We start from the raw sequence: 13279 nt of genomic DNA, 5'->3' as shown, positions 1-13279 counted from the left end.
GTCACATTTAAAAACTAATTGTATATCTCAATATTAAAAAAAATATGTATGAAGAATGCAGATAACATTAAAAACAGATGTAGTATCTTAGCAATCCAAAATATGGGTAACGAGCAAATATCATCGATTCTAAAGAAACGCCCAGCAAAGGCTTAACTTACCACCATAGAGGAATGCAGAACAATCCAGGAATAGTGAGGGCCAGCAGAAGCATCCGCCAATCTCTAATGAAGAATGCTATAAGTGGCAGCAGCATGTATCCAATGGCATAGAATATGCACACTCCCAGCGTGGAGAATATAATGCGCACGGACTTGCCTAGTATTTCTGCACCTAGGAAAATAATTTCCGGAAAGTTACATTATTAAAAATGACTATGATAGCATCTTAAGATATGCTACAATACAAACATCCCTTTATGAGGGAATTTCTGAAATGAAATTACAATTGAAATTTGCAATCTACGTAGATGCCCATTGAAGTCTTTATAGTAGGGTTATAACATTGGTTTTCACATGGCTAATGTAGGCAGCACAGGTACCGTTCCTTATTAATTGTAACTACATATTAACAACAAAAAACAGTCAGTGTCCAACCAAACCCCATTTTCCCTATTGAAATTAAACACACCGAAGCAGTGTGGACTTGCTCTTCACTTCCCAGAGCTCTGCCACACCAAGTATTGTTTACAGTCTGTCTGGAGCCAGGTCCCTCCACTACACTGCAAAGGAACAGATTTGGGCTATAGAAATGAATGGGAATGTCCTTTAATCTCTATCCCCAAAAAAATGATATTTTTCTCTACTTACTGTACCTGTAACATCAATTTCTTGGAAGACATTACAGGACACAGGGCAGGCTATATTCATTACTATCTGGGTTATGCGCCACCTATAGGTGAATGGACACTTGCTGAACAAAACAGGAAGTCCCCTTCTATATAACCCCTCCTATACAGGAAGTATTTCAGCTTTATTGCAAGCAATGAAATCCCAGAAAGAATGGAGGGACCTCTGTGTCCCATGATGTACTCCAAGAAATGGATTTTACAGGTAAGTACTAAAAAATCAAAATTTTCTTTATCGTACATCATGGGACACAGAGCAAGCTATATTCATTATTATCTGGGATGTCCCAAAGCAATGCACTTGAAGGGAGAGAGACACAAATCACAGAAACCGTCACCAGACAAGGACCTATTCTGCCACTCTTAACACACTTGAGACCAAAGGCCATATCCTCTGCAGCTCTAACATCCACCTGGTAGAACCTTGTGAATGTATGCACTGAAGACCAGGTAGCTTGCAAACCTGAGCCACTGAAGTCTGATGACGGATCGCCCAAGAGGCTCCTACACCTCTGGTAGAATGCTCCCTGACCCGAAAGGGTGGAGTTTTACCCTTCAAACAATAGGCTTGAATGATTAACTGGCGGATCCAATGAGAAATAGTTGCTTTAGACGCCGCCTGCTCTTTCTTGGGCCCTTCTGGTAGCACTAAAAAGGAATCGGACCTTCCGATTTGTGCCGACATTTTCAGATTCTGATGGCTCGTACTACATCCAAGGAATGCAGCACCTTCTCTCCTGTAGACCGAGGACTTGGGAAATAGGAGGGTAGGACAATGTCCTGATTCAAATGAAAGCTATAAACCACTTTTGGCACAAAAGGATGGATGAGGGCGCAACATCATCTGATCATGGTGTACAATTAAAAATGGCTCCTTGCAAGAAAGAGCTGCCAGCTCTGACACGTTCTTGTCTAAGTGATTGCAATAAAAAAACAAAAAAACAAACACCTTCCATGTCAAAAGGACAAATGGAATATTGCAAATATTCGGAAAAGGGACAGTATGAATCATCCCTTACGGAAAGACAAAGGGTGTGAAGCAATATGCCTTTGGAAAGATACTGACAGAGCTGAAATCTGATCCTTATTAGTGCCCAAGGCCATCTTCATAGCCACACCAGACTGGAGAAAGGAGAGAATTCTCCCAATGACATATTTTCATGCCATCTCATGGCCTCACACCAGGAAAAGTAAGATTTCCAGACCTTGTAAAAGACGTTCCTAGAAGCCGCCCTCCTGGCTGTTTAGCAGAGTGGAAATAACTGGGCCTGAGACCCCCAGATCAATCAAGATTTGGGCTTTAATAGCCAAACTGTCAAATTTTGTGAATGTAAAGCAGGGTGGAATATTGGACCTTGAGAAAGCTGGTCTGGCTTAACCATAAGTGTTCATGGACTGTCCGCAGCCAGATTTACTCTGTCCATACCAAGCCCTCCTGGGCCAGACAGGGTTTACCAATATCACTGGTGTTACTTAACCTCGGATTCTGCGCAATAGACAAGGCAGAAGCTGAACCAAAGGGAAGGCATAGATTAGCCAAAAATGAAATGGGGAACAAAAACCCGAAGGCGTTCTATAGTGGAGGAAGGGAATCAGGCAGACCGCAGTGACCCCATATGTAAAATCGAACACAGATAATGGTAAGCGCATACTACACAGGAGGGTTAATATGACAAAAACACGCAACATGCAAATGTGAGTGCGCATGCGCACGTTAATTTGCATGGATCACTCATACACCAGTATGATACAGCAAATAGAGCAAGTAGCAAAAAAAATTGCACAATCTATTGATCTGGCCACGGTGAGATGCAGGAAACCTCAGCAGTGTCAGCTAGGTATCAGCTGTACAAACCTAACGAGGACCATCTGCACTCAACAATTGCCAACGATCCCTGCAGTGTAAGCTTGTGTTTATGTAGTAATAAAAAGTTCCCTCCAGAAACCCTGAGTCAGCTGAGTGTCTCTCGTAAGGAGCCGGCTCTGGTACACAGTGTCAAACAAACAGTTACAAGGGGGAGAAAACCCATAGAGATGAATGGGCTGAGCCGCATCAAATGCAAGAGGACTGAAGGTAAAACGGGGCCAAGCCCAGACAAGGCAATAAAGTACTCACTGTTCCATGGCTGAGAATACCACGGATAGCGGGGTCACTCTGGCTGGTGCTACAATCTGCAGTTCAGAAAGTCTCTTTATCCTTGCTAGCCAAATTCACTGAAGGGTGATAGATTCTCCTAAACAGGAGTTGCCTCAGGAGGCTCCAAAGTTTTGTAAATCAGTAGAGATGCTAGATGTACACCTACCATGATTTGCACCCTAACAGCCCGAGAGAGCACTTCTCTCTCATTAGAGCAATGCTAGGAAGGTAGGAGCAGAGAGGCCGCCAGTGGTAGCCTCAATCAACGTTGTAGCGCATGGAGCTTGCCGTTCACAGATGCCACTGTGTTGAATCCCATTAGGGAGATATTCCAAAGGCATTCATCTTGATTATATGAGCTTCATAGGGGCCCAAAATGACTTCCTTAGTGATAGCCCATCAAGTAAATGCGAGGGCTTCAGAGAGCAGATCCAAGGGGGGAGAGGGGATATAGCACAAAGGTGCAAAAGTGAGACAGGAGGTGGAGACAGTGTTGGGGGTAACGAGTTACAAAGTAACGGATTACAGTAACTACATTACTTTTTTGGGTAACGAAGTAAAGTAATGCATTACACTAATATTGGTAACTACACTTTACTAGGCTATAGGAATGTGCTTTCCTGCATTACCCAAGCTGTGTAATGCGTGCGTGGCGTGCATGGGTGCGTGTGCCGCCGTTGCCATAGAGATCGACATCTCCCTATGCTCCTCTTGAGCGCTGGGGATCGGGTGGGTGACGCCGCTGCATATCGGCGCCACGCCCTGTGCCAGCGCGTGACATCATTTTGGCTCCAACACACCGTCTAGCCGCATTTCCACCCCAGTGCATTTGAGGCAGCCCGCTGGACGGTTTGGCACCACGCCTGCCGTTCCCACGGGTCCTCACACGTGCACTGACATGACGCTGGGCGCATCAGGGTCAGCGGCCTGTGGCGAATCCGGAACACACGTCCCTTACATCTTGGCATCCACTCTCTTGGTAATTTTTCTCTTTATTTTCATCTCCTGGTCTTCTCTATACACTTTCCCCACCTCACCTCTGTTGGTAACACCCCAGGCACTGCGGTTAGTTGGGTGTATTCTATATCACTTACTCCCTTCCTTTTCTTTATGGCGCTTATTTATTTTGGTCCATTATGACACCTCCTTAGTTTTTCAGTTTTTTCACACCCAGTCTGAATGGTCACTCGGTCATTTTCTTACTCATATTACACTGCACTTACCTCTCAGTTACCCTTTCTATCAGTTCATGCTCTCACTTTCTCATTCACAGTATGAAGCGTTATATAGTACATGCTTACTTTATACTTTTTTCATTCATCTCACACAGATACACGCCTCCATGTGGCCACCAGCAACTATACAATAAACTCTATGCAGAAAGAGTAAATGTTTGTCCATGTATCTTCTTCTACACGGTAAATTAAGAAAAAGGAAAGTAGAAAGTAATAAGTAGTGAAGTTACTTTTCAAATGCAGTAACTAGTAAAGTAATCTCATTACAATTTACAAAAGTAACTAATTAAATTTTTTGAGTAACTACCCCAACACTTGGTGCAGAGGCACATGCACCGATGCGTTTCATTTACTAGGTGGCGTGCACTTCCTCAGGGTACCATTGTCATATTAACCCTTCTGTGTGGTCTCCCCTTATTATCTGCGTTCGATTTTACATATTATAGGGATGTGCAAATATGCGTCCTTGATATCGATAGAGGCCAAAAAGACCCCTTGGTGTACGGATGCCACTACCGTGTGAATGGACTCCATTCAAAACTTCTGTACCTGCACAAAGCGATTCAGAGCCTTGAGGTCCAAGATTGGACACACTTTGCCTTCTTTCCTGGTAACAGTGAACAGGTTTAAAAAGAAGCCTTAAAAGCGTTCCTGAGAGGGAACCGGCAAAATCTCCCTTTGCGACAGCAGATCTTGTACTGCCTCTCGTAGATCCCTTAACCGATCTGGAGATAGGCTTAGATTTGGCAGGAAGAATCTGTCCGACGATCGAGACCCGAATTGGATCTTGTAACCCGACCAGAGCAGTCCATCGACCCATTTGTCCTGAATCAAGGAGGTCCATGGTTTCAAAAACAAAGACGTCCCCCCACCCCAGTTAGGAGTGAGGGCGTTGCTTCATGCAGAAGGGGACTTGTCTGCAGATCTGGAGGGATCTGCTCTCGGTTTACCTGACCACGTCTTCTTGGAAACCCCAGAAGATCTAAATGGGTTTGATCCATTCTCCTGCGTGCCGGAGGCACGAAAGGGCCGCCTGTGTGCTGAAAAATAAAGACCCCATCTGTGACATGGAGACTTGCCTGTAGGAGATTGAGGAAGAAGAGTACTCTTCCTACCTGTAAGCCCTTTGATATGTTCATCCAATGAAGAACCAAATAGGCGGTCCCCGGGAAAGGGGGTATCTGACAGAGCTATTTTAGAAGCCTGGTCCGCAGACCAGCTTTTTAGCTTTTAGCCACATCATGCGTCTAAAGGTTAACCCCTACCGCGGAAACTCTAGTCGCAAGGGGGGGCCGCATCTAAAGATGCATTACATATAAATAGTAAGGCTTGGACCATCCTGTCCGTTTGCTCTGCAAGGCCCGGGGGAAACTGTTCTGCTTCCAAATCACTGCTTCCAAATCACTTTTTAGTAACTTTGCCTATTCTGTTATGGTCTGGGACACCACAGTGATAGCGAAGACCGGTCTAAGTATTGAGCCTGCTATCACATGCAAGTGGTGGGACAGAGTCTCAATCCTTCTATTAAAAGGGTCTTTAAAGACAGGAGACTCCTCCCCCGGGACCACAGTAGATTTGTTCAGTCTGGAGACTAGATAGTCCACCTTTGGTGGAACGGTCCATTTATTGACTACAGCGTCCGCAAAGGGGTAACGCCTCTTAAAGCGATTCGGCAGCGCTAACATGTGGTTTGTCAAAAAGTTCCTGACAAGGGAAAACCTGGGAATTTGCGTGTGCCAAAGGACACCTGCGTCGCTGACGCTGTAGAATCATCCATCATTTTTTAGAGTTTCCCGCACTGACACTAAGTGCCTCCACCAACGTTTTCCTGCGCGGCTGCAAATGAGGATATTTCATCCTCGCCATCAGAGTGCAATTATGCAGATCCCTCAGGGTGACTCGCGTCCGTGGCAGCCATATCAACCTCTGAGGATACAGATGAGGCAGGTGAGGGCAGTGGGCGCTTTTTACTAGTCCTCTTTTTTAGGACCAAATCAACTTTTGACACCAGGGTTTCCAAAACCGTTGTAAGGCAGACAAGGGTTGCGACCTGGAGGTCCCCGCAACCCCAAGAAGGGGATCAGTAGGTGATACTTGCTCCTGGGACTCTATTTTAACCTGGGGACAGCGCAGTGTCACTTTAAGAATACTGCAAAAAAAACGGCCCCACACTGCTGCACCAGCAATACTATAAGTCCCAGCACACTAAACTGCAATATAGCAGAGTGAGAGAGCAACCTACAGGGACCCCAATAGACTCAGCACCACCCGATATTAGGGAGAGTCGGCCTGACATGTGCAGAAAAACGATCCTCACAGGAAGAGGAAGTACCTGGGTCAGCACCAGAGTTAAAGCCTTGCCACTCACTGCTGTAAAACGTTCTCGGGCTCCAAGAAAATGGCAGCCCAATACATTTCAATGGGGAGACCACAGCAAAATGGCCGTCCAATGCATTTCAATGGGAAAATACTAAAGCTACTAAAAAATGGCTGCCAAGCCTTGTACAGCTGATCTACAAGAAAATGGTGGCCTCCTCGGTATGCCATGCGGTCTACAGGATCCCCTGAGGGGTCCAGTGATGAATCAGGCATAGGGGGGCCCTGGGACCCCCACCAGGATTAAGCCCCCCCAGCGAATTGTGCGATTAGCGGCATCGCCCCCCCCCCCCCCCCCCAGGGACCCTGCACCCTACCCGACATAGGTAGGGGCCGCATATGAAATAGTGGGGAGGATGGCCTGCAGGGGGAGCCTTGGATGGTTGATGGGGGATGGTCCCTAGGGACCCCACATACAAGGGGGGCATGGGGGTAACCCGAGGGTCTGACCGTCCCAGGGAGAGGCCCATGTCCACCCCGAGACCGCAAGAGATATGGGGTGACACCACTCACCATACCAACGATATTCGGGTGGGCGCCACTCCAGGCAGACCACCTCTCCACCGGGGGTGGGGGTGCTGACGGACAAGGAATACACTGCGACTCAAGCCAAACTAGGTCCTGTGCATCCCGGCGAGGTGTTTTAATCGTGGGCCAGCCCCCCTCCAGTGGGGCTATGTTGTGGCGAGGCCTAGCCCAGGGATGCGACCTGCACATGCTTGCTGGCCAGACTGGGAAACCATCAGGATCTAGAATATCCAGTTTGGCTGTTGATTGAAGTCCTCTCAGGAACTTAACTAGCTAAATAATAATAATTTTGACAAAAAGTTCCCTTTTTACATAAAAAACATGCTAGGACTGAAATCCCAGCAGGGAACTAGGTCCTTACTCCTGACTAGACAAAAAAATAAATGAAATGCCTATACCAGAGTGAGTGGGTGTATACCCTCAGGGACTGCCCCATAGGCGTGGTAAAGATTTTTCCTGCCTAGTGTCCTACTACTGTAGGGGGCAGCATAACCCAATGGTTAAGAAGAATATGGTGCTGTGTCTGTCAATGCACAATAGAGAAAGATTGTTTTACATGGCACCGCAGGGATCGTTGGCAATTGGTGAGTGCAGATGTCCTCATTAGGTTTGTACAGCTGACACCTAGCTGACACTGCTGAGGTTTCCTGCATCTCACCGTGGCCAGATCAATACATTGTGCAATCTTTACTACTTGCTCTATTTGCTGTATCATACTGGTGTATGAGTGATCCTGGGTTGTGTGTTTTTTTATCGGCAACTTTGTCATATTAACCCTTCTGTGTAGTATGCTCTTATCATTATCTGTGTTCGATTTTACATATTATGCAACAATAAAGATTGTTTTACATGGGGTCACCGCGGTCTGACTGATTCCCTTCCTCCACTATAGAACTCCTTCGGGTTTCTGTTCCCCATTTCCTTTTCGGCTACTGTCTGAAGTTTGAATGGCTAGGCGCCACCTTTATTAGGTGAGTCGGTTTCCCAATTTTGCTGGCAGTGTTACTACCCAGCAACGTGATCCTGGGGTGCCGTATTCTCTTTCTTGTTTATTAAAAGGCATAGATTAGGGAGCCTGCATTAGAGGACCTCTGAACCAAGGGCTTTTTCTGCCCTTGGCCTTGAAGATGCCTGAGGGTGCCGAAACTGCCTGCAAGATGAGGAATTAGCATAGAGGCAGATAAGCCCTTTAAAGATGGACGCTTACTTCTCCTTTTAACTGGTATGAGAGCATTGGAGGAAAATGATCCTTAGTAACGTAAGCTGAAGCCGGCGTACTGGTAGTAGCCCTAATACCGAATAAGTGTTGCAGCTCAGATTGACCAGTCACTTCTGATCTTTCAGGAGAAGTCACCACAGCGAAACTACGACTAGAATCCTCAGAACCTGATGGCGTTGCACATATACCCCTTCCTGCTGTGCCTCTCCCACTCCGCTTTCTGGAAGACATTGCTTACTCCAAAGCTAACTGAAATGCAACGGGGCTTGTGACAAGATAAAACACTTAACCACCAACTCAGCACCCCTATGTGTGTTGTAATCCAGCAATCAGCAGCTATCACAGCCCAAACTGCAAGATGCAACACTTAAGCCAGGTATCAGTACATAATGACCGCCTGCAATCACACACGTCCAAGGACTCACATGCCAAAAAGGATAGCCTGCTCTGTGTTCCTTGCAGATACCTGACAGGAGCCCAATGTGGAGCAGACTGCTCACCTAAGTTACATGGGCGCCTGCAGCTTCTGGCCGCTACTGCCCATGCAAGGTGTGCCACGTGCATGCCTGCAGGGAGGACCGCATGCATGCTCCCACTCGCTCACTGCGTTCTGGCCCCGAATATCTGCTGCCCAAGGAAGGAACTTGTGCAAATGCTCCGATACCTTTGCGGTTTGCCACTCTGCTCCTGTGTGTATCCAGGCTTGTCATAGTACTTCAGCCTGGGTTCACACAATTGCACCACAAAGGTATCGGTGCTCGGTATCGGCAAGTACTTGTGTACAAAGTATCAGTATTCATATTCGGCGGTAAAAAAAACGGTATCTGTGCAATCCTAATTTGAGGATCTCCAAGATAAATTCTACTAAAAGCAGAACTTCAGGCACGTTTTAGAAGACAACAATGAATAAAGTTACTGTATGTATAGTGTATACTATAAAGTCATACATTTATTTTTTTGCACAACCAATATAAAGAAACTGATTTAATTTCAGTTTCTTGTAATCCATTTTACAGAAACACTCTGATTGGCAAAAGAAAGTCCAACACTAGCAGCCTTCAATTTCGCTGCATGTACATGTACTGACAAAGAACACGATAATAGCAGGAGAGCAAAGAGATGGTCTCAATTTAAATCCTAAGCAGGACCATACCTGCATGGAGTTTCTGCATGTCCTCCCTGTTCTTTCCTCCAGGTATTCTTGTTTCCTCCCACAACTCAAAAACAGGCTGGAAGGTTAACTGGATCCTGTCTAAATTGACCCTAGTATGTGTATGTATGCATGCATGTCAGATCGGAACCTTAGATTGTAAGCTCCTTGAAGGCAGGGACTGAAGTGAATATACAGTTTGAAAAGTGCTGCGTTCTAATCAATGACATATAAATACCTGTAAAAAAAATATATTAAAAAATACAATAAGCACTTGATTACACATACTGCATCCTTACCAAGTATGAAAGCTGCCACATAATTGGATATCTGTCCCATGCCAACAATGAGGAATAAGACTGCAAACATCTCCCAATTGATAGAGAAAACTTGTACTATGCTGAATCCAGTCTGAACAGCCATGGTAGCAAACAGGACCTTTTTCCTTCCAAACCTTTATAAATAAATGAGCAAAACTTTAATGAGCAGCACATCATCATTATGGTCCATTGAACAAATCTAAGTATTTTGTGGGGAAATTAATGTGGCATGCAAATATTGATCATCTGCTTTCCCACGCATCCACAGAAATGTCAAGTGTGGAGGAGTGAAACATACTGTACACTCATTTTATACCCCATCACCCTAAAAGGCTAAGTGGACAGTAGGAGGTAATATAGATAAAGCACTAGGCTTTGGTTTTTGTTTTGTTTTTTTTAATAGAACATGCAGTGGTGGAAAAGTATCTAGAGGATAACATGCCCTTGTATATTTCTACTATTTCATGCTTCTAGTTAAAAAATAGGAGAATATGAGGGCCTAGGAGAAACGTGAAGAGTCTCTTCCATTACTTTTCAAAAGTTTTAACAAAAGGCATTTATCACTTACCAGTCCAGGAGTCCAGCGCTGTCTACACATGGGCTGGTTCTTTGCTGGGCTTCGGATCCGTGGTGCCACCATCTTGCCCAGATAGTCCAGTCTCATTGAAGGGGCCACGGATGACTTCTGAAGGTTCAGAACCCACCCGAACTCCTCCGGAGTTCTCATGGCGACTTCAATTCGTTGTCAGCACCATAGGGGACTCCCCACGGAGAAGCAGATTGGCCAGGAACCCAGGACCGATACACCCCGCTGCGGCAACAGCACCAGAACCGGAGCCAACACCTATGTGAAGACACTGGGAACAGAAGCGAGATCAAGGGGTAACGCCACAAAACGATAGAGATCCCTCCCCACAGTAAAAACAGAGAACCCGTTGGTGTCCTGCACATAAAGGGGATGTGAAGGTAGGCATCCTTGATGTCTATGGAGGCCAGGAATCCCCCTGATGTAGGGAAGCCACTATTGTGCGAACAGATACCATCTAGAATTTTTGATCCGCATGGAACCACCAAAGGCTAGTAGGTCCAGCCTTGTTGAACTAGAGCCTAAATGGCCCCATAGAACGCCTGCAAGCGATCCGGGGACAGCCGTACATTGGAAGGGAAAACCTTACCGGAAAAAACGGATCGAAAGCTCGATCGTGCAACTGGACCGCATGACCTTCTGAACCCAGCTGCCTGGGATCTGGGCCAGCCGCAGGTCCGAGAACCGGCAAGGATGTCTCCCCCGTCTGGATATGGGCGAGGACGCACCTTCAGGCCGGGTATGCCATGTGCGCCGGTCTGGAAGAAAAATTATCTCTGGTTCGCCAGACCAGGGTGGTGTGGAATGACCCAAAGAATTCTTGAAGGACTGCGCCACAAAGAAACTGTGAGCCGATAGGGAGGGACCCCATTTACGACGAAGGCCATTACCCTTGTTAGCCTGTGGAAGAAAAGCACTCTTCCTCCTGTGAGACCCTTATATAATGTCATCCAGGGCCAAACAGGCGATCCCCCGAAAAAGGGAGATCCATGAAGGCCTGCTTAGAAACTCGATCCGCAGACCAACACTCCGGTCAAGGATACACCGGATAACCACCGTCGAAACCGACAGGTGACCCAATAAGGGAGCCGTGCCCAGCGCAGCATCACAACAAATTGCAGCCCCCGCGCCAGTTGTCCAACAGCTCCCTCAGGGCAGGAGGCACTCGCTCCTCAAAGTCATGGCATTGGAACTCTGCCCATCAGGCAGAGTCTTCTTGGCAAGGGCAATCATAAACACTGTTCCCAGTGCAGACCCCGCAGGGAGTACAGATCGTGGGCCACAGCCCGTGCCATCCTATCCCCAAGGTCCTTAAAAGGACAGGGATACCTCCACCGGAACAACGGTAGTCCTATTCAGCCTAGAGACCGTAGGTCCACCTTAGGCATTATAGTCCCCCTTACCAGAGACTCCGCAAAAGGGTAACGTCTAGCAGCCGCTCAACACCACAGGGGTACGTCTCAGATGGTCACATTCTTTAGGAGCATGCTAGCAAATCAGGCTGCTCCGGACTGCAAGTGTGCCAGATGCAACCCGCGCCCAAGGCGCAGCCACTGCTGCATCCTGCAATTGCAGGGTGTCACGCCCCGAAAACCAGTGCATCCGCCAGCGCCTGTATCAAGCGCGGCAGGGGAGGTAGCAATGTCATCCTCATTATCCGAGGAGACCGGGCGCAAGGTCTGGCTGGCACAAACCTGGCAGGGAGGGCCCTGTCTGTGGCGGCTGAGTCAGACTCAGAAGTCGAGACATCAGATGAGGCAGGGGTAGGTGGAGAAACGTTTCAGCGTACCGCGCTGCTGAGAAAACAACTTGAACATTTTTAAATACTTCTGTTGTAAAATTTGAGGATGAATTACAATGAATATTTACAATTCTTGAAGTCTCGCTATAGATGCCCCTAACCACCATTATTTATTACCCCCACCCTCTCTAGCAACCTTATTAAAGAAAAAAAGAAATACTTACCTGAATCTCTGGTCACATAGGGCCCTGGATCCCAAGTCTGGTATCTTCTGAACTGCAGAGTAGGAGGGTCCTTGAAGACCCATGTCACCGCCTGGTGACATAGACCGTTCTAATTGGGTCCATCAGTGAAGTCCTTAAAAAGTCCTAAAGCCTCTAGTGGAGGCATTATAAATATCAAGACAAGGGGAGAGTGGGAAGAGGTTTGGGTAAAAAACAAGATTGGTCAGTGGCAGGTCCAGACCCAAGAGGGTCCCGTGACTGAAGGTGAAGGTCAGTAAGAAAACGGCCAAGGGAGGGTTTAAAAAAAAAAAAAAAATTGTTAATGAAATCGTTAATTAGCTATGCCAAATTTGCCCAGAGTTGGGCTTGAAATTTAAAAAATAAAAAAAGGAGACAAGCACAAGGCCTAAAATAGCTGTCTGAATTTTTCCTACATGGTTTCAGAGTATCATTGGTAAGAATGAGATACTGTATAATCTAATGCAAATTTTTCAAGAACTAGTTTAAGGAAGAGTATTGCATTGAATTTACCTGTCTGACATCTGTCCTGACACAAATGAACCAATGAGCACTCCCAAAAAGAAAAGTGAGGTAGTTAATGGTCCTTTCCAGTCATTTTCACAGATCAAGTCCCACTACAAGAAAGCAGAGAGTAAAAAATTAGCATATGCCCTTTTCCCATTATAGGAAAGCTGTAAGAAATATGGAAGCTAACCCCTTCTTAAAATGCTAGCTTTGACTGGCTCTGATGATCTAATGAAATCAAAACTTTCTGAGCCTACTTCCGCATACCAAGCATGCAGATTAGGATTTCTGACTCCACTCTGACTTTGCTTACTGCATAATTATTTCAGGGCAACAACTATAATTATTGAAGCAAGAGACAGCAAGGCAACTAAAAAAGCTTTCAGAATGG

The 13279-nt window shown here is 46.3% G+C and overlaps 1 protein-coding gene across 1 annotated transcript in view; it reads right to left on the bottom strand.

The window, feature by feature from the left end:
* The window catches only part of LOC309553521 (organic cation/carnitine transporter 2-like), a 135003-nt gene that overhangs the window by 57022 nt on the left and 64702 nt on the right, over nucleotides 1–13279 (bottom strand). Inside the window, exons 2-4 of the mRNA XM_082254767.1 lie at nucleotides 12895–12998; nucleotides 9792–9946; nucleotides 162–333 (exon numbers count right to left, since the gene is read on the bottom strand). Coding sequence (XP_082110893.1) covers nucleotides 162–333; nucleotides 9792–9946; nucleotides 12895–12998 — 431 coding nt within the window. The remainder of the gene's footprint in view (nucleotides 1–161; nucleotides 334–9791; nucleotides 9947–12894; nucleotides 12999–13279) is intronic.

This window comes from Pelophylax lessonae (genome assembly GCF_965119305.1).
Source record: "Pelophylax lessonae genome assembly, chromosome: 4".
Classification (NCBI taxonomy): domain Eukaryota; kingdom Metazoa; phylum Chordata; class Amphibia; order Anura; family Ranidae; genus Pelophylax; species Pelophylax lessonae.
This window is presented reverse-complemented; position numbering and strand designations above follow the sequence as displayed.